The sequence below is a fragment of the Solanum verrucosum genome, unplaced genomic scaffold (assembly GCF_900185275.1).
Source record: "Solanum verrucosum unplaced genomic scaffold, falcon-dt-bn FXZP01000031.1, whole genome shotgun sequence".
Lineage (NCBI taxonomy): Eukaryota > Viridiplantae > Streptophyta > Magnoliopsida > Solanales > Solanaceae > Solanum > Solanum verrucosum.
The window spans coordinates 2,702,601-2,725,525 of record NW_026020194.1 but is presented as its reverse complement, the minus strand read 5'-3'; the positions used below and the strand labels follow the sequence as shown (position 1 = coordinate 2,725,525).

At 30.3% G+C, this 22,925-nt stretch overlaps 2 protein-coding genes across 2 annotated transcripts; one reads left to right on the top strand and one right to left on the bottom strand.

The window, feature by feature from the left end:
• The first annotated feature begins 13,433 nt into the window (after positions 1-13,433).
• LOC125829598 (uncharacterized) lies at positions 13,434-14,391 on the top strand. Its single transcript, XM_049508803.1, has one exon. The coding sequence runs from the start codon at positions 13,438-13,440 to the stop codon at positions 14,389-14,391; it is 954 nt and encodes a 317-aa protein (XP_049364760.1). The 5' UTR covers positions 13,434-13,437.
• Positions 14,392-14,840: 449 nt separating this feature from the next.
• On the bottom strand, positions 14,841-16,263 carry LOC125829597 (uncharacterized). The gene has a single exon (XM_049508802.1). The coding sequence runs from the start codon at positions 16,261-16,263 to the stop codon at positions 14,980-14,982; it is 1,284 nt and encodes a 427-aa protein (XP_049364759.1). The 3' UTR covers positions 14,841-14,979.
• Positions 16,264-22,925: the final 6,662 nt, after the last annotated feature.

Below are 22,925 nucleotides of genomic sequence, written 5' to 3'. Positions count from 1 at the left end.
ATGGTAAGATGAAAATGGAAACATGATTAGTCGCCTACATTGTTTGCAATAGTACAAGTACTGATATACAAGCACATTGATTTAATTTGTCATTATTTATTTTTTCCCTTTTCAGGTATAAGAATGACCAAGATGCCCTAAAAAAATTAGGTGAAGCAATGTGTTCTGTTATTAGTGGACTGAAGTCTTTGGCCTTTATGAAGCTGTGAAACATTGTTCACCAGTGTAGTGTGCAGTACTTCATACAATGTGGAGTTGACTTTTTGATAAGTACATATTAGGTCTTAACCATGAAACACCCTCTCCTTTTGACATTCTGGTGTACCTTGTACTCATACACTAGAGACCCAATGTAGTTTTTCTTCACTACGCACCGTCTTTTGGTTATGCCCATATATATATGTATTTCTATTCAATATGGATAGAACCTTATAGTAGATAAACTCTCTTCATTTCTTCTTTTTATCTCTTCTGTTTAGTGTTCAAAAGAACTGAAAATAAACCTATAGAAATTACTATCTAGACAGAGAATATTATTGAAGTGTATAAAGGTATGAAGACAGGTCCAAGTAAATGACAACTAAATAGAGATGCCAACTTAATTTGAAAACATGACCAATTAAGTCAAGCTCTACCTTATGAGTAAAATGGTTATGGCATGAGGGCTGAAAAATTGCATCTCACTGTTGCAAAACTAAGAATAAGATGATACGTTTAATTTATGATATCACATTAGTATCCAAGACAATAACAACATGCCAAAGATATAAGGAAAATCTACAAAGTTACTTTCAATAATCATGTAAGCACGGGCCATTACCATCTAGTATAACAAAATGTGTGCTAGGTTCATTGAGCTAGCATATTTGTTTGTCATCATAAAAATGTGATAATCAAAATGTCATTTATTTTTTTTAGATTTATGTCTTTCGACTATTAACACAATATAAGGAAATGTGATAATCTTTTTGAGATAGACTAAAAGGGAAAAAAGGTCACATAAAGTTGAACACAGGAAATAATTAATAGAAATAAGTCGCACTAATTTGTAAAGTCACGAGTTATTTTTGGCCTTAGGAGGAAACCTTGTCATGAACCAAATTCTTTGTAAGCTTTGCAATAGTTGTAGGTAGGGTTATCAAAATGAGACTAAATATAGATAATCCGTTCAATTCATGCAGAAATTTATGGGTTGGACTCTAAAAAATTTAAATTGGGTCAATATCAACTTATTTCAGTTTTAACCCATTTTAAAAGGGGAAACTTTCAAAAATAGCAAACATTAGGCACTCTATAGCTATAGTTTGCGTAATTACGAATAATAGAAAAATTTTGGGGAGGAGGGAGGAGAGAGACGATCGAGGTCTGTAAGAGAGAGAGGAGAGAGTGTATTTTTTTCGCGAATTTTAGAGGAAAAAAACAAATACAAACTAATTTGTATCAAAATGAATACATATAAGTAGGAGAGAGGCCGGCGAGATCGAGAGAGGGAGGAGAGAGGTGAGCGAGATCGAGAGAGGGAGGAGAGATGATTGTATTTTTTATTTATTTTGCGTTGCATTATGTATTTATTTTGTATCAATTGTATTCGAAAAACAAATTGTATTTTGTATTTATTTGCATTGTATTCTTTATTTATTTTGTTTCAATCGTATTCGAAATACAACGAATACAATTGTATTCTCCTCTCTTTGATTGGATACAAATACATTTGACAGAGAGGATGAATGAATATTGTATTCATATGAATAAAAATACAATTGATGCAAAAATACAAAATACAAGTTTTCGAATACAATTGAAATAAAATACAAAACTCTCATCTATATTTGATTAAATACAATTGATACATAATACATTTGAATGAATTACTTCTTATTGGCATGACAGAGGGGGGGGGGGGGGGGGGGGAGAAGAGAGAGAGAGGAGAGGGGAAGAGTTTGCTACAAAAATAATATATTGTTTTTTTAATAATATTTTTAAAAAACTAAGGCTATTTTTCATTAATAAGTTGTTAATTTTGACTAGTTCATAATTTTGCCTTTTAAAAGTATCTTCAATTTAGCCAAATTTAATATTTATTTATCTATTTTAAGATTCTTTATTTGCATTGATGCAGTGTGTGTTCTCATATTGAATGTAAAAATTAATATCTATTTTATATCTTCTAGTATTTATCTATCCATTCTTTCCATTTGTAAATTATAATTGTGTTTTTCTGGATCAAATAACCAAAAGAATATAAACTATATTTTTCTCCATAGAATACACGTTGGGTGAGTCATCTTAAATATATGTTTATTTGGTTGATATCCTATAAGGTGACTTTTCACTTCAAAATCAAGAACTTAATTTTTTTAATTTTTTTGAGTTAAAAATCAAATTGTGGTTACAAAAGATAAATAGCAATAGGTTATACTACTAAGATTAGACTGGTTAAATTGAATGGGTCATGATCCAATCATTTTTTGCCAATTTGAGCCCAAAGTATATTTCGACGGGTCATGACCCAACTCGCTTTCTAATTTAGCCTATTGTAGTCTCTCTAATTTCAGTCCAACTCGTCCATTTGACACCCTACTTATCGGAATACAAAAGTTATATGCAAATTCGGGCTTTTGATTTTAAAAAATATGTGTATGAGGTGTTTCCATGAAATTCTAATTTTGCCCTAATATGTTTTATTTATTGATTTTCCTTAGGAAAAGGATTAGAATAAAAATAGAAAACAACTTTGATAAGTATTGGAAAATTTTGGTGTGTGAGAAATTAATTTTGTGGAAAGATCTTTTAAGGGATATGTTTTGCATGAAATTGGTGGAAATTAAATAGGTTTCTTGCTGGAAAGGAATTAGAATTGATGTAAAAAAGAAATAAAAAACATCGTGAGGTTATATATATATGGTAAGTTCTTTACAAAGTAGGTCAGTTATGAAATTGTTTATTTTTTAGTAAGATTTTATTGAGATAAATCCTAGCGGTTGATTGTGATTTTACTTTTTTGAGCAAAGAGATTTTTTATGTTAAGATCTTGACTTATTTAGTTTTACATTATTTTCACATCACTAGTTTGAACAAGTACAAAGAACCTATTTATTAACCTACATTTCAATAGATTATTACTAATGTTACACAAGATTCTAGTGTCTAAGCAGTGTCAAAACAAACCATTGGTATCAAAATAACTTCTCAATAATTAAGACTAGCACCTTAAGAGATCCTAAATATGAATGTACCACATAAAATAAACACTTGGGGTGTGTTTGGTACGAAGAAAAATGTTTTCCTGGAAAACAAGTAGATTTTGACTTATTTTTTTATATTTTGTTGGTGAGTAGAAAATATTTTCCGAAAAATATTTTTTAGTTTTAAATTTATGATTGAATTTTTTTTTGAGAAAGTATCTTTTATTTTTACTAGAGAGTAGAAAATAATTATTGAAATTGAAAATATTTTTTAAAAACAAACTCAATTTTTTTTTGGGGGGAGGGGGGGGGGGGTCGTGGGTAGGAGTGGTGTGGGGTGAAAATAAAAATTGAAATTGAAAATATTTTTTAAAAGCAAACTTAAATTTTTTTTTTGGAGGGGGGGAGGGTCGAGAGTAGGGGGGTGGGGTGAAAAATAAAAATTTGAATTTGAATTTTAGAGGGGGCTTGGCAGGGTGGGGTGGGGTGGGGGGTGAAAAATAAATTTGAAATTGGAAATATTTTTTAAAAGCAAACTTAAATTATGTTTTTTTTTTGGGGGGGAGGCTGGTAAGGGGGCTGGAGGGGGGTCGAGGTTAGGGGTGGAGTGAAAAATAAAAAATTTGAAATTGAAAATATTTTTAAAAACAAACTTTAAATTATTATTTTTTTTATTGGGGGGAAAGGGGCCTAGTGGGGTGGGGTGGGGTGGGGTGGCGTGAAAAATAAATTCGAAATTGGAAATATTTTTTAAAAGCAAACTTAAATTATGTTTTCTTTTGGGGGGAGGCTGGTAGGGGGGCTGGCGGGGGGGGGTCAAGGGTAGGGGTGGAGTGAAAAATAAAAAATTTGAAATTGAAAATATTTTTAAAAACAAACTTTAAATTATTATTTTTTATTGGGGGAAGGGGAGCTGACGGGGTGGGGTGGGGTGGGGTGGGGTGAAAAATAAAAATTCAAAATTAGAAATATTTTTTAAAAACAAACTTTAATTTAGGGTGATTCTTTGAGTAGCAAGTTCAACAATTCTTTCACTGTATTAAGATACTTAATTTGTTATTCTTGCTCCATAATTCTTCTAACACCGTCTTAGGTGAACCATTTCCAAATCATACCTATATCCAAAAGTCGATTGGTCTCATACAAGAAAAATGTACTCATTTTCTTGAAAATGTTGGTGATGATTTTATATTTATAATTTTCAATATGTCTAGAGAAAACAAAGGAGTCCAGAGAAATGATGGTTTTTCTAAGAGCAACTTTCACATATAGCAAACATAAAAATTATATTTGTTTGCTATAACTATAATTTGCATAATTGCGCTCCATAGCAAACTTTATGTTTGCTATGGCTATTAATATGTATATTTCGCTATACATATACAAAAGAAGCAATTGTATAATCTGTTTCGGTATACATATACAAAATAATCAATTGTATAATATGTGTTTGTATAAAGCGAAAAAGAGAGAAAGACAAAATAATCTGGGCAGGGGAAGATCTGTATTTGTATAATCATAAGTGTATACAACGAATATATATATATATATATATATATATATATATATATATATTTGTATTTGTATATACAATTTTCTCTTGCTTTATACAAACACAAACGCAATTTATACATTTACTCCATTTGTGTTTGTATAAAGTGAGAGAGGCGAGCGAGATCTAGGAGAGTAACGAGCGAGATCTGGGAGAGGGGAGAGAGGGGAACGAAAAGATATATATATATATATATATATATATATATACAATTTTCTCTCACTTTATACAAACACAAATACATTTTATACATTTGTGTTTATATAAAGTGAGAGAGGTTAGGAGAGACTGGCCAACGAGAAATGAGAGTGGCGAGCGAGAAATTCAGGGAGAGAGGCGAAATGATAACAGTTTGATATGGGTTACAATTAAATTAAACTGTGGTTATAACATTTAATTTGAATTAATAATTTGTTATTTTATACAATTTTCCCTTTTTCTAAAGCTGTTATCGTGTTTTTTCTGGTGTGAATTAGAGCCGTTAATAAGGGCTAAGTCCGTTAGATCAGCTTGGTCCAATTCTATATTTATAAGACTGGACTAAGATTTTTAGAGCTCATTTAGGAAGATGATTTTTTAGCCCAATTAGGATAAGCCCGTTTACCTATAGGGCTTGAGCAATGTGGATTAAGCTTATCCGTGAGCCTAATAAAAAAAAAATTAAACAATTAAATAAAATAAAATACTAAAAGTAACCAAAGGAGTCCAATCTTTAAAGTCTTAAACCAAGCAAGTAAATATCATAAAGGTCAAAAACTCAAACATAAAAAATATGTTCCTGTACTATTGTAGCCAAAAAAATTATATAAAATGACAATAATTTCATATTTAAGTTATACAATCAAATTTTACTTGAAGTCAAACTTAATAAGCATTATTAAGATTATTTTGTTTATGGATTTGATACATGATTAACAAATAATAAACATCATATAATATTATTTTATCGATATTTATGTTAAAATTTAAAATTATAATTAATTAAATTATAAGAAATTTATTCTTTTGAAAAAGTGGGCTTACATGGCCCGTAACCCACATAATTATGAGTAGGGCAGATTGTTTTTTGGCCTGTCAAAATAATAGATTAGCCTAGTTTGATCCATAAAGTTTCAAAGCATGTATAGACTGGACCGGCCTATAATGACGGGGATTATTTTTTTTCGTATTTAATTTAGATGAATCATCAGTTTGTTTAGGAGGAAAAAGCAAATCTGCAAATGACTCGTGGCTGCGCAAGTATACTGTACAAGATCAAAAAATTTCTGATCGTATTATTATAGGGCGATAATAATTTCATTTCAAACAAGAACAAAAGATGAAAGGTTAGTAGGTTACACCTAAATCAAACTATATAAATGACTTTTTGAATAACTACAATTCTTTTATTATATTAATTTTGCCCCATATATATTAGAGTATCAAAAGAAAATGAAAAATAATAAGCAATTTTCTTTTACTTTTTTAAAATAATGAGTCCTCCTTAGTACATTTTTATTTGATCATGTTTAACTTTATATATCCCTTCAGAAGTAGTAAATAAAAAAAAGTAATTTTATTATATCATCATTTGATTATAATAAATTCAATATTTCAAGAAATGTATTGAGATAATAACTACAATCAATAATAAGAATAATTTAGAAATTAAGTAATAAATTATATCTTAATTTTTTAAGCTGAATAAATAAAAATGAACATATAATTATTTTTTTTGTTTTAGTATAACAAACAAATAAAAATAAAGGAAGAAGATATCGTATGGTCTAATAAATATGACAACTAACGAGACAGAACGAGTCACACGATCTAGTAGTTCTATGGTTAGGTGGATAAACTAGGTGAAATGTAAACAATTAATCATAATTAATTGCTAATGTGAAAATAATTAGTCGGTGATTAGAGACTAGACATGTTATGTTGTGTTTCGATATTTCAAAATTTTGGCCACCGACACCCACTCTTGTCCGAATTCGTCGGTTGTCTTAATTTTTGTGAGCCCAAATTAATTAATTAACTAACATTTGACTCTACATTAAAGTCATTTGTTTGCACGACTCTTTATTATACTGAGACTATGATAGAGGTAATTTTATCAAATTGTCCTTATTACATATAAGTCAACTAAACATTGAAATATAATAAATATTTCCTTCATTTTATATTAATTGAATTGTTGAGGTGTTTCACACCCTTTAAGAAAAGAAGATTAAGATATAAATTAGGTTTAACTTTCCAAATTTATCCTTATTAATTATTATCAAAATTATGATTAAAATAACTAAATATTAATTAATAACTAATTCCAATACTAACTAATGAAGGGTAAAATTGGAAAAACATTCTAAAAGTAGTCTTGAAAATTGAACAATTAAGTTAATTTGAAAAATGAAAAATGTCTCAACAATTCAATTAATATGAAATGGAGGGAGTAATATTAATAGCAAAGGTAGGATAGGCACAAAACAATAAATTGTTCATTGATTTTATGAACTGGACAAATATTGTTACACATTCCAAAATTATATAGTCGACAAGTAAAAATGGACGGAGGGAGTATGCTATATTTCATATTGTGGTTATAAATTCAGAAGTAGCGGAATAGATATCTAGATATATAAAGATACATTGATTCATACATAAACATGTAATAATTAAGTCATGAATAGACAGTATGCTATAAATATTCATCTCACATTGCAGAGTAGGTTGCAATCTAATCTTCCATGTAATAATTAAGTCATGAATCATATAACTCATGATTTAATCATCAATTACTTTCTTTTGCTAAAGAATCGTATATCTATGTGATCTATATACATATGTATGACTAAACTATGAAAATTACTTTCTTTACTTATGTAACAAATATATAACGTAACTTCTAAGAGTTTCAATTGTAGACACATACAATCATGTGAAACGTTATTGACTTGAAAAGAGTACTATGGACATTTATAGACTTAGAACTTCAGCATGAGAAAATATTTAGTATAAGAACATTTCATTTCCATGCATCATATAGTTTATGATGACATTTATCTATATAACAACATCATAAAAAAAGTAATATAAGTACCATTTTTAGGGACATACATTTTTCCGTAGAGCCTTGGCACCGCATATATTTGTAGTATAACACGCATAACCTTTTACACTAAAATCAGATGAATGAACGATTTATATTAATGAAAACTAGACTCAAATATTTTTTATTTGAAAAGCAGTTCAACCCCTAACTCCTCATATATCGGGATATATGCTTGTTCAAAGTCACATCATGTGCGTGATCGTTTGAAATATTCCGATATGGTGAACCTATCAACTTTAGCTTTTGTTTTAAGACTCCTTTGTTCCTCCAACTTTGATTTAAACACTTCAAATGATCTAATATAAGGATTTTCCTTGATATGATTACCCATTTCCAATTTTATCCTCCCAATTAGGGGTTTATGTGTAAAAGCGGGAGATTTAAAAAAAAGATACATAACAATATGATATTATATCTTTAGCAATATTAATGTATCAAATTTAAAGCAACTAACAACAGGGGGAGGACATAAATTTAAAACAAAGAAATAGATACTAAATGCATATCCTGGGTAGTTTAGGTTAAGGCTGGCAAACGGACCGGTTTTTGTCCGGTCCAGTCCGATTCCGTACCCGTAAGACCAGTACCGGTTGAACCGGTAAGGAACCGGTCTTATAGGTACCGGAACCGGTACCGAAACGGAACACGGATTTTTATCCGGTTGATCCGGTTTCGGTCCGGTTCAACGGTCAATTTAATTTTATTTATTTTTTATTTTTTTTAAAATTTGAACGTTATAGAGCCGTTGGGCTGGGGCACAAAACGGCTCCAAACAGCCCCCCACCCCTCTCTACCCCTTAACACTATAAATATACTCATATTTTTTCATTTAAATCACAAATTCACAAACTATTTCATTAATATCTTATAAAATCTCTTAATTTTCAATCTCTCATAAATTCATAATTATTATTTTGTGATATTGACTTGGAGTTCGAATTTCGGAGATTTATTTGAAGTAAATCGGAAGCTTCGATTGGCATCTCTCAATTCCGGCTTTGGTTATACGTCTACTTTTACGTAGACGTTCGGTACATTCGTTCCAACTTTAATTTTTTATTTGTTTATTAATTAAGCTATTTTATTTTTTTGTTATATTATCTTTGCTTGTTTTTCATAATATTAATTATTTTAAACTTGAACATGAATTTTGAAAAATATAGTGGTAAAAGACCAATGTCGAAAAGAAAAAATAATAGGGGAGGAGGAAGTAGTTCTAATTCTAAAAATTTGCCACCTCCTAGATTTAGAATTAATACTAATGATTATACTCATGTTGATGAAACTTCTTTTACACGAGACTCACGACCTATTGAATTTAATTCCGAAAATGAAGTAGATCATGAAACTTTAAATAGATGTTTTACTAATTTTGAGGAAGAATTAGATGAGGAAGTAGAAATAAATGAGGAAGATGATGAGACCCCTACCCCTACTAGTCCGGCTACCGAATTACCGGAACAAGATGAAGTCCCTTCTTTACATACTTTTTCAAAGACCGCTGTACGTGTTAAAAGATCTGTAGTATGGAAATTTTTGGTACAAAATGAGGAAAAAACTACTGTTACTTGCACAAAATGTAAATTGATCATGAAACATGTAACTACGGGTACACAAGGGGGAACGGGACGACTAAGAACACATTTGAGAAAGTGTAATAAAGAATTTGCTCGCCTAGATGATATAGAAAGGGCTAATAGAAATGGAATACCTCAACCTGAAAATTCTATGGGAGTTGGAGGTTCTAATTAATATGGTTCAAAGTGTATTAAATATGACTAACCCGGCTAGCCGAAACACACACCGCACATATAGTAAAGAAAAAGATCGTAGAGAATTAGCTAAAATGGTTGTTGTTTGTGGTTTGCCTTTTTCATTTCCTTGACATCCTGGTTTTATTCAGTATATTCGGGAATTGTATAACCCAGATTATGAAGGTATTCCAAGAAGTACAATTAAAATTGATCTTTTTAAATATCAAAAAGAATATTGTCATTTTCTTCGTTGTTTATTTGTTTATTATGATGGTAGATTATCTATTACTTCTGATATGGGACGTAGTCCTAATGGTAATGATTATTTTTCAATTACTGTCCATTGGATTGACCATGAATGGAACATGCAAAAACGAATATTAGGATATAAATATGTTGAAGAAACTAAAACCGGTGCTTATATAGCAACAAAAATAGGCTTTATTTTACAATTTTATGGAATATGTGATAAAATAATGAGTGTCACTTTAGATAATGCTTCTAATAATTTAAAAACAATTGATTATTTAAAATGTAGACTTTGTCCAATTGATAATGATTCTTTTCATATTAAGTGTGCCGCACATGTGTATAATTTGATAGTAAAAGATGGTATTTCTCAATTTGGCATTTCTTGTGAAAAAATTAGACTTGCTTGTAATTGAATTTTTAAAGCTAAAATAAAAGCTAGAATTACAGAATTTAAAAATCGTTGTAAAGAATGTGGACTTGAATATAGAAAAGCTCCAAAAGAAGTATGTACTAAATGTAATTTTTTATTTGAAATGCTTCAAGTTGCTTATATTTATCAAGAGCCGGTACAATTAGTTTTTAATGCTCATAATGCGGACTCGAATTTGAGAATTGGCTATGAAGATTGGGAAAATACAAAAGAACTTATTGAATTTTTAAGTGTTTTTTATAAAGCAACAAATGCTGCTTCTAGTCAATATTATCCAACTATTTCTTATGTTTTAGTAAATATTTGTGCTATTTCATCTGAATTTGCAAAATATAAAGGAAAAGATCGATTTGAAAATTCCCTTGCTTTTATGATTGAAAAATTCAAAAAATATTTTTTCCCTATTCCTCAAATCTATTTGACTGCTACTACTTTCAACCCAAATTACAAATTAAAAGGTGTTGAAAGAATGGTTGAAAAGATTTATGCAAATTTAGAAATTAAAGATGATGAAACTCCTAGTGTTGAAGATTGTAAAAGTAGCATATATATAAAAGCTAGAGAGTTATATAATACATATAAATCTATGGAAAAAAATATTCCAATAGTTGAACCTCCATCTTGTAAACCTAGAAGCGATGATACGGATGATTGGATGGATGATTATCTTGAGCTAGAATCATCTACTAATAATGATTTTGATTTATATTTCAATCAGGCACGGGAAAAGATTAGGCATGAAGAAGGACAACTTCAAGCTCTAATATTAGTATGGTGGAAGAATCGTGAAAATCAATTTCCGACCCTTGCTAGGATTGTTCGAGATGTGCTAGCGATTCAAGCATCATCGGTCACTTCGGAGCAAGCCTTTAGTGCGGCGAGATTTATAATTGGAGATCATCGATATTCATTAGCAAAGGATAGTTTGGAAATATCGGTGTTGTTTCGAGATTGGGTCAATGCCGAAAGAAGAAATACCGGACTACCACAATTAAATAGCCAAATAGAAGACGAAATAGATGAAATATTTGGTGATAATAGTGATGATGGTATGGAAGTAATGGAAGAAGAACGACAAATACAAGTTCCAAAAAATGTTTCTTTTGAAATGATACAAAAGTTACGAAAAGATTTTAAAAAGAGTTTCAATTGTTAGTGCAATAATTAATATTCAATACCTAGATTATGTACTCTTTGTCTCTTTCTAATATTTGTATTGTACAATTTATTTATTTGAATAAATATACGGCTATTCGCCTTGATTTTCTTTTAAAATAGTCTCTTATATTTAATCCAAGTCATTTTAGAAATTTAATTTTCAACTATTTTAATATTAGTTTAAAGTTTAAACTTTAATATAAAATTGAATTTTAAGGTTTAAACTTTAAATTCAATATAAACTTTAAACTTTAAACTTTAAAGTCAATTTTAAACTTTAAATTCAATATAAAGTTATAAACTTTAAAATTTAAAGTCAATTTTAAACTTTAAAGTTTAAAGTTTACACTTAAATTCAATTGAAACTTTAAAGTAACTTTAAAGTTTAAAGTTTTAAATTGAAGTTTTTTAATAATATATTTTTATTAATTAATAATATAATATTATATAATAATTAAAGTTAATAAAAAAATAAAAAAAAATTACCGGTACAAAATGATCTGGTAAGAACCGGTTCCGGTCAGGTCCAAACCGGTAACTAAGGGACCGGACGGAACCTTTGGAAATTTCCGGTAAAACCGGTTCCGGTAAGACCCGGTTCCGGTAACGAGGACTGGTTCCGGTAAAATCGGTCCTGTTGATCCAGTCCTGTCCATTTGCCAGCCTTAGTTTAGGTCGAGAAATGGCAGGAGCAACTTTTCTACCCCTTTTCTTTGGTTTTTTTTCAACATTTGCTTTCGATGATGCAGGTTCATCCTTTTTTCGCTTTTGCCTTCTCTAAACTTTGACTTGTCATTGTTAAAGGAGTGCAACCTTTTAGATCTGTTATCGACCCATTTGAGATCATCAGAATCAAAGATTCGTTTAGTGTTAGGTGTAACTATTTGGGTAATCCCAATACTAAATGAAGGAGCATCCATATGTATCCGATAAAATCGATGGAAAAAAAAAACGCAGAACAACAAATTGAAAAAGATGATACTACCTATTTTTAGATTTGAAATTGAATGACTGGAGAGAGAAACCTTTTGAAATTCAAATTAGGATGAATAAGATAACTGATTTTGATTGTGTGAGTGAAAAATAGGGAGATATTGAAGGAGTGAATGTAAGAGTGGAAAATGTGAGTTTGGGAGTGGAGAGGAATAATGTATCCGGACGGTTTGGGATTTTGGTGAAAAGTAGGGATTTTTGTATTATTCTGAATGGTAAGGAAAAATTGAGAATATGGTAAATAATGGTGTGTACTTGAGTAATTTATCCTTTTTTTAAAAAAAAAAAGAAGTAAATTAAGTATATATATGATAGTAAAATATGTCTCGTTAGTTAATTTCCCCCCTTTTAAACTAATAATAAAATAATTCATAGCAACATAAAGATTTATGATTTATTCCACCAATTTCAACAATTTCTACTTTCATTTTTAAACTATGTGATCAATTGAATACCACAACATAAATATGAATAAATAGAATAATATTTATGAGTAAATATTAACAGTTAATAATTATTATTAATATTAATAAAATTATTACAGCAACAACAATATTTATAATTAAAAAAATCTACGGTGTCAACATGTACAAATCTATGTATAAGTTGATTATTACCACAAACAAAAATATTTTAAATTTCTTCGTTCACTTTTACTTACTTGTATATTATATTATTAATATTAAAACTAAAGCTGACTTATATCAAGCTACAACTATAAAAGTTTTATGAAATTGAATACTAATATTTATCTATATTTTAATTTAATATTTATAGTGCTTAGAGCCTAGATGATCTGTACATATGACATTTTCGGTCACCTAACTGTAATAAACAAATAAGGAATTAATTCATACACCCTAACATGATTAATAGTTGACTTAATTTTGAACAAAAACTATAGCTTTAATTACTTGTTCCCCACTTTTTTTTTCTGCATACCAAAAATTCTATTCCAGTTTTCATCTCTTTTTTCTAGCTAGTTTCCATAAATCAACCATAAAAATTGTCCCAATTTCATAATGCATTCAGTAATTGTTTATATGTACACAATTTTTTGGTTTCTTATTTGTGTTGCGATTGGATCTGAATCAATTAATTGGGAATTTTCAACAAAAAGTTCTCTCGATTCTTTACTTCAAGAATATGCTTTCAAGGCATTATTATGGCCAAAAACAAAAACAGGTACTGCTTATGAAGGAACTGTTCCTTCTAACTTGTCTGGGATTAAAATATCCGCGTTGATGCTTCGAAGAGATAGCTTAAAATGGAGAGGATATGGTTATTATCATGAATTTCTTATCCCAACTGGAATCACCGTAGAGCCTTATGTAACAAGAATCGTTCTTGTCTATCAAAATCTTGGTAATTGGTCGTCTTTTTATTATCCTTTACCAATTGGTTACACTTATCAAACACCAATTTTGGGTATTTTGACTTACGATGCGATGGATATGTGTGCCAAAAATAAATCACAATTGCAAATCCATCCATTGGAAAATCCTGTAGACATCAAGTTCAGTGATGTAACGCCTGAGTCAGAGTCAGAGGAGTCTTCGCTCAAGTGTGTTTATTTTGACTCGAATAATTCCATCGAGTTTAGTAATGTGACGAATGGTAATATATGTTCAACAAGAATACAAGGACATTTCGCTATTGTTGCTGAAGTGAATGTTGCTCCTAGCCCCGCTCCTTCTGCTGATGATGGAAATGATCATCGAATAATCACGTCTGAGGTCTGGACTATTTCATTGGGTTTTTTAGGTTTCGCATTTTTGGGAGTATTATTTGTTTTCGCGCAAAATTGTATATTAGTTGAAACAAGACCGGTATTTTTGGAAGATTCAGCAGCAATAATTGTACCATTACTTACTGAGGTGCCAGTGGCAGAGGAAGCTCCGTACAGATCTTCGTCGGAGAACGATTACGCGATTAGGCCGTTGCCGGAGAACGATTATATGGCTCAAATTAATTGACAACTTTAGTCAACAATGTGTGTATATTCATTGCCAGAGGTGCAACCATTTTTTTTTATTGACGTGCGTGGCGTAACATGTCCATGTGGTGTAGCTAATTTTTTTTGCTGAGGTGTTCAAATTTTTCGAATTAAGTAAATGTTTTTTTTCGATGAATAGGTGCACCGAATAATATTGTAAAATCAAACTATGTGATATTTAAATAAATCATAAATAGTTGATGATATTTTTGATTGATTTGTCATTTTTTGGTTAGGTTATATGTGAGATGTCGAATTTTTATGAGAAAATGTATAAAATTTCTCTTAAACTTGTTCAATAAAATTTACTGTAGCAATGTAATTATATGGGTAATTCTTTACCCTTAGTAAAGAACCATATTTATAGTGGGAGATGTTCTGCACTAGCCTTATTTTTTATTGAATAAAAGTTACAAAAGAACCAAATGCTGCATCATTTATTCAAAATATATAATAATAAAACCCTCATAAATTACAAATTGGAATATAGAAGAAACAATGTTTTTTTCCTTCTATTTTTGTTTTTATCTCACTTCCTATCTAAGTAATTAAAAAAAAAAAAAAACTTCTAGTTCATTTTACCCTCTTCACCACCTTCTTGTAAGTAAGTTTTCTTCATTTTTTCAGCTCTATTTAAGAGACAAATCAAAAGAAAACACGTGGCATAAATAGCATGAATTCTCCAACTAGTCTTAGGAGGCTGACGTAGGACAGCCTTATGAAACACCGTCATATAATAATGAAGCCCAACAGCAAAGCCCACAAAAGTTTGGGTCAGCCCAATCATTTTCGTAACCGGTCCAGTATCCGTTGAGAATACTAAGACGAGGTACATCAATAGCATCAAAAGGTACAACACGTAAGCGAGAGTTTGAAGGAGCTGTAGGCAAATGTAGGTGGACTGCGATGTAGCGTAGAAAAACTTCAGCGGTTCTAACCCAGTGAGTAGAGAAGAAAGGCAGAGTATGGAGAAGTAAATTGAGAGATAAACTTGGATGAAGATTAAGAGTCTTTGGAGTGAAAAATAAGCTTTGATTTTGTTGAAAATGAGGGAGACAAGAATTAGAGGGATTAGAATGAAGGTGAATGAAGTTATTGAGGCTATTGTGGACGCATATTTGTTGCCTACAATGGGTTTGAAGTTGTTGGTGATTTGTTTGTTGGCTTTGTTGAGGTAGACTTTTGAGGTTTTTGAGATTTTTTCTAAATCTGGTAAAAGGGTTTCTTGGAATTTTGATGGTAAGTCAGTAAGATCAGAGATTAAGTCATCTTCATCATTTTTTAGCCAATAGGGCTTCTGTGTTGTTGCTTTCTTTGTAGTTTTGTTTGGAGATGATTGGGATTTTGTTGGGTTTTTGGATTTGGATTCATTTGTGGTGGTTGTTTTGTTCTTGGGCAAAGAAGAGGTGATTTTGGATAGATCTGAGGATTTGGTGGAAGTGGAATTGAGTTTTTTCAATTGGGATTTTAGTGTAAGTTTCTCTTCTGGGGTGAGTTTGGTTTTGTTCTTGGTAGAAACAGAAACTGAATCAGATAAAGAAAGTTTTGTTTGGTTCTTGATTGAACCAAAATCAGAGGAATAGATTTTGGTTAATTTGGTTTGGTTCTTGGAAGAGGCAGTAGTGGATTTGATGAGTTTGGTTTGATTGTTGGAACTGGAAAGTGAATTTGAATTGGATTTCTTCTTGATTGGTTGAGGATTGATTGGAATGGATTTCTTCTTAATTGGTTGAGGAGAATCATCATCATTAATGTCTAGTTTCAATATTCTTCTTGTTGATGAATGAGCAGAAATGAATGAAGAAGCTAGTAAGAGTATTAAAAGTATGTTAGAAAAGTGTTGTGGAGCCATATGTACTGAATTCTATGACTAGTTTTTGTTGAAGATTTAAAGCCTGAATTGGATCTGAATTTGAGAAAGAAATTACTATAAAAATGTGTGTGAATGGTGATGGGTATAAGGAGGAGACTTTGCTGTCAAAGTCGTAGAAGATGACTCTCATCACATGGAACAATTAGACAAGCATAGTACTATCCAAATACTACGCGCTTTTGCCTTTTTATTTATTTTATTCTAACACATCTAACTTTCGTTCAGATTTCGGCTACAAATCCTTTTATCTTTTTACTATTCTGATTCGTTTTAGAGTTCAGAGACACCTTTGTTAGGTCCAAAAATAATTAGCGAAGCAGATTTCAAAAGATTATGATTAAGAAAATAATAAATGATAAATATATAAATAATTAACGTGTTCAGTCAATCGACTATATCTACAAGAAGAAATATATAATTTACAGTATAAATATGAGGATATAAAATAGGAAAAATTGTATATAATAGCAAACTATTAATTTAAATTAAATGCTATAAATATACTTTGATTTAATTGTACCCTATAGCAAACTATTGCTATTTTCGCCACTCTCTCTGGTGGAATCTCGCTCGCCACTCTCGTTTGGTGGCAGTCTCGCTTGCCTCTCTCACTTTTATACAAACACAAATGTATAAAATGTGTTTGTGTTTGTATAAAACGAGATGAAATTGTATATATACATATATTTTCGTTCCCCTCTCTCCCCTCTCCCAGATCTTGCTCGCCACTCTCCCAAATCTCGTTCGCCACCCTCGCCTCTCTCGCTTATACAAACAGAAACGAAATGTATAAATTGCGCTTTTGTTTGTATAAAGCGAGAGAAAATTGTATATACACATGCAAATACATATATCTTCGTCCTATACACTTATAATTATACAATACAAATATTTCTCTGCCCAATTTTCTTTTGCCTTTCTCTCTTTCTCGTTTTATACATACACATATTATACAATTGATCTTTGGTATACAACTGCTTTCTTTTGTATATGTATAGTGAATTATACAATTGTCTTCTTTGTATATGTATAGCGAATTATACTACTGTTTTTTTGTATATGTATAGTGAATTATACATATATATGTTTGCTATGGAGCGCAATTATGCAAACTTTGCTATAGCATACAAATATGAATTTTGTGTTTGCTATATGTGAAAGTTGCTCTATAAAATATAAAGAAAGTTAACTCACACTATTCATTCAGAATAAAAGAAATTTCTCTCGCTACACAAAACTTTCAAAGCCCTCTAGGATTACATTATGAATGCTACTAATTTAGAAGGAATAAACTTCTATTTACAGTGTAAACTTTTTCCTACAAAAAGAGACTGGCCAAATATGGAAACTTCGTTTTTTTCCTTTTAAGGAAAAAATTCAATTATGATAAGAAATTCAAGACAAATAACCAAAAAATTAAACAAATATAAATATTCACGTCTCAATTTATATGATGTAGTTTGTATAAACAAATAATTTTAGAAGAAAATAAGACCTTTTAAAATTTATGGTCTAAAATAAGTCACAGCTATCCGTGTGAATGACTATAAATCATCTTATTAGGAAAAAAAATTTTAAAAATTAAATTATTACTATATGTCAGTCATTTTGAGATGATAAAAGATATAAATTGAGATGGAGAAAATAAATAATTAACAATATTTGAAAACACATATACTTAGTTGTTGTGTTTGAAAAAATGATTAAAAAGATAATTTGTTTCAAGATAAAGTGAAGAACTTTTGATATTTAGCACTAGTTACGGTAAAAAAACAATTGTCCTAGTAAGCTCATTAATCACTGGTTTGGCAATAAATGTAATGTTCTTGGATATTGCATGTAAAAACATATTTTAATTAATAAACAAAAATATCTCATGAAACGTTCACCGTCAAACCGCCGCCATCATGTGGCCAAAAATGTCATTGATGGACTCACTAGATAAAATTCTTGATTCATGTACTTTCAATGAGTGATAATAGAATTCGAACCTCATAGGCATCTGAAATCACTAATCTACTAAGTTGGATTTTCACAATATATTATTTAATTATTTTATGTATCATTTTATTTATATATATGAGATATGATATATGATATATTTTTCTCTAACAAAGAACATACAATTGGATATTCTGACAATCACGTGGCTCCGCCCATGCCTACAATATCCTCTAGTATAAGAATACTTAGTGGATCTCTACACTGCTTTTTTTTTTCTTTTTCTATTCTATAATGGAGGTCCACATTAAATATATACGATCTTTAATGATACACCAAAAATGGTGCTCCTGAAGTTAACGTTTGTCCTTCAAGCTAATACATTTTATGAGAAGATGAATATATAAGTATATAACATGACTAATTTTATGTTTAATTTTGGTATGTAATTTTGTTCCTACACTGAAATGAATATTCACACATATTAATTAATTAGTATATGCGTGAAGGGAAAATGAAGTAAGTTGGGTCAAAGTGGCAAAAAGTCTTATGGATTTTTTGACGTTATTAAATATAGTATTAAGTTGGGGAGTGAAGAAAAAGTGCACCTAATAATTTGTCCATTTACTCACAAAGTTCTTCCATAATTTCATTACACAATACATGGACTAGTGGTGGACTCCCACAGATGTAATTGCTACCAATTCACCCTATTATCCTTTTTGTTATATTGACTTGATGAATCAAATAATTATTCTCTCCTCCTTTTTTTTTTTTTTTTTTTTTTTATATGTGTGAACCAAACTAATTTGACTATTTCAACGAATATTGTGCTATATGTACTTAGCTGCTACAGTTTTATATAATATATATGTACATAACGTAAATATACTTTTTAAAAATTATATAGTATAAGTATACTTAAAGTGATATAGTAAATCTCTATTCTTTCTTTCTCCTTCTACCTCTTTGTTTTTTATATTAATATGAAACTACATTACAGTTTTACCTGAATTTATTTATATATTCATTTATAATTTTTGGTCTTTTAATGTTTTCTTGGTGTCGGCTGATGGTTGATTCATTTTTTATGGTATTAAGTGGAGGCGTATTAAGGGGTAATTGGGTTCACGTGAACTTATGCTCTCCTCCCGAGATTATATATAGTAGAATATAAATAGTCTAGGGAGGTAATAGGTCCTCATGAAAGTTTAGTATCGCAACAGCAAATTCGATCAAAGTTGGGGTATTTTTCAGACCCTTATCCCTATATATTAAGAATTAATTTTGGACCTATAATATAAATTTTTTAATGATTTTCACTAATAAAAACCTAAATATCAAATCAATCAAATTTATATCTTAGATCAACTTTTTTGTAATAGTGCACCCATCATCTCAAAATACTGGATACACCTATGATATTAAGACAATTAAAAAAATTTCATAATGGGATCTTAATTTGTTGTTCAATATTTGGATCTTTTCTTCTTCGTCTTAAATTGATATAGTCAATTGTATCTATGTGTCAGAAAAAAATTGTATTTGTGTATCAGAATAACTGATACATGACCTATTATCAAACTGTATTTTCATCGGTTAATACATACTATACAACCAACTATATCTATGTATTCAAAAATTGATATGCTTATGATCAGAAAAACTGTATTTGTATATTTATTTTAGGGGTGATACAATTTTCAAACGTTGTATCAATGTTTTTTTTTCTATTTGTGTATCACAAAAAATTGGTACATATTTTATATATGTATTTATTTTAGGGGTGATACAATGTGTATCTATCTACATTTTAGTTTCAAAGCTAATATGTGTATCTATATGAGAGATTGAGAGAGAGGACACAGACGAGAAATTTGAGACTTGAGATAGAAATAAAATTATGCATATGTTGTATTCCATTTTTAATTGAGATACAATCTGATCGTCACTCTCCTCTATCTCTCTTGATCTTGTTTGCTTTACTCCTCTATCTCTCTCGAACTCACTGCCAGCTCTTTACTCTCTAAAATTATTGCAATGAAATATAATTAGGTAAATTATAGCTGCTATTCATAATTATGATTCAAATTATAGTTATTTATGAAAATTTCGCCATTTTCAAAAGGAAATTAAAAATACATGAAAAGTAAACTAATACACTATATCCCCGCATGAAACTATGGGATATATTGGAGATTCAAAAATATTACTAGAAATATATTTTCTTCACGAGAACTACCTACTTCTTGTGAAGAAAGAAAATATATTTTCTGTCAGAATTTATCCGTACTAATTGGAATATATATATATATATATATATATATATATATATATATATATTTGCTAGATTAATTTAAATTATTGTCACAAAGAATTATCAATTGTAACGACTAATTAATGATTAAGGAACGTTACAACCACTGAAATTTCGAAGAGTAATTCTTGTTTAAGGCCACAAGTTGAGGCCCAAATTAGTCCTAGTTAGACAAAAGAGAAAAACAATTTATTTATTTTTGTCTCAAGAAAAACAAATGCTTATTAATGGAGAATGTGTAAGAAAAATAGGTTTTGAAAGGGGAATTAAAATAATTGTTGTATAGGGATTGTAGTAGAATTCCTCAAGAATTTTCAAAGCCTATAAACTTCAAAATTCATCTATTAACTTAAATTTTTCACAACAACATAATTGTGTTTTGTAACGAGTAATTAGGGAAGAAGAGAAGAGTTCAGTGTCTGTATTTTATAAGCGTTTTGGAGGAGATATGTTACTTTGGTACCTTCAGAGTGTTTCATTGGATAATGCGGTCGTGGAAGTAAGGTTTGCCACACAAACTATTTTCAAGAGAGAGTTTTAAGTAGTTAGGTTTGTAATTTAGGGTAGTGGTGACATCGATAATGATGTCACAAATCGCATTGGGACATCATGGATGAAATGGAGGCTTGCCTCTAGGGTCTTGTGTGATAAGAAGGTCAGTACCATCTAAACTTAATTAAAGGTATGTTCTATAAAGTGGTGGTTAGGGGTGGAGTGTTGGCCAGAACTCACATATTCAGAAGATGCATATTGCGGAGATGAGGATGTTGAGATGAATGTGTGGGCATACTAGGAGTGACAATTAGATCAGGAATGAGGTTATCGGGGAGAAGGTGGGAGTGACCTCTGTTGAGAACATGATGAGGGAAGCGAGACTGAGATGATTTGGACATGTGTAGAGAAGGTGCGCCGACACCCCAGTGAAGAGGTGCAAAAGGTTGGTTGTCGCCTTGTAGGGGTACACGGCGGGGTAGAGGTAGGCCAACAAAGTACTGTGGAGAGATGATTAGAAAGAATATGACACAACTTCATATTATCAAGGACATGAATAAGATAAGGAGTGAAGATTGCTTATTAGGCTTGAAGGTTAGTATGAGTAGAGTGTTGTCTTGTCTTGTGATGGTTTAGACTTGTTAGTGCCTGGCGTAGTACTAGTCGTACCCTGATAGTTCTTGACATATGCTGTTTATTATATTTCGATTATCACATTATTTTGGTGTTGATATTGTTTCTTTCGTGTAGACTTTACATTGCTTCTTCCTATTAACTGTTAGGCTTCCTTCATTAATTTTTTTTCCCTAGATTTGATGCACTTGAGCCGAGGACCTTTCGAAACAATCTCTCTACCTTTATGAGGTAATGGAAATTTTTGCATACACTCTACCCTCCTCAGACCCATTTAGTGGGATTTCACTGAATATGTTATTGTTGTCGTAATATATTAAAAAAAAGAAGTTCATGAATGAGAATAGGGCGTGGAACATGACAAATTGAATAGATAGATGTAGGACACGCGTTAGATATTCTTGCACACTTGATGAAGAAATTGATCAATCAAGCACATTGAGGGTCAGAGAAATGAATAACAAAGGAAAGATACATTATAAGATTTATCATGTGGCAATCAAGTGACTAATAATAGTTGAAATCCTTGACTACTTTTCTGTCTATCTACCATGTCCAAAGTTCTTCAAGGATGGGCATGATATTATATGCCAAGTGGTGGGCTCAAGTCAACTTTAGAATCTTTGATATTCTAATTAAAAATGCAGTTATATATTCCATTACAATATACCAATCAATAAGATTGAATATAAATTAGGAAAAAAAGAGATTTTTGAGAAAAGAGACGGAAGCTAGCTACTTAGTTTTCTCCGGCTCTTATTTTCTTCATGTTTCTTAGTTAGTAGAAGTTGGGGAAAAATTGTAGGTACTTAATTAAGATTGGTAAGGTAAGACTTAGCTCTCCTTGCTTGTATTTATCCCTATTGCTATTTTTTTAATTTTAATAAATTAAAGACCGCTAAATAATCTGTCTAGTGGTAATTTGCTTTAAAAAAAAGGAAAGGAACAAAGAAAATTTGGATTTCTCTTAATGACATCAACGTTTATTTCCATATTTTTTAATTGCTTTAACAAAATAATGTTATAAAGAACATATAATATAGGAAAAAAGGATAAATATATCCCCGAACTATTATAAATGATATGTAAATACCCTCTGTCATACTTTTGGTATATTGGTGCTTTTGCCGTCTAAAAACTAGAGTATATATGCTCTTCACTCTAACGGAAGACTGGATAGGAACACGTGACACAATCTTATCCGTCCATCGATATTTAATAAATGTCGGATCGGTGGATAAGATTATGACACGTGTAT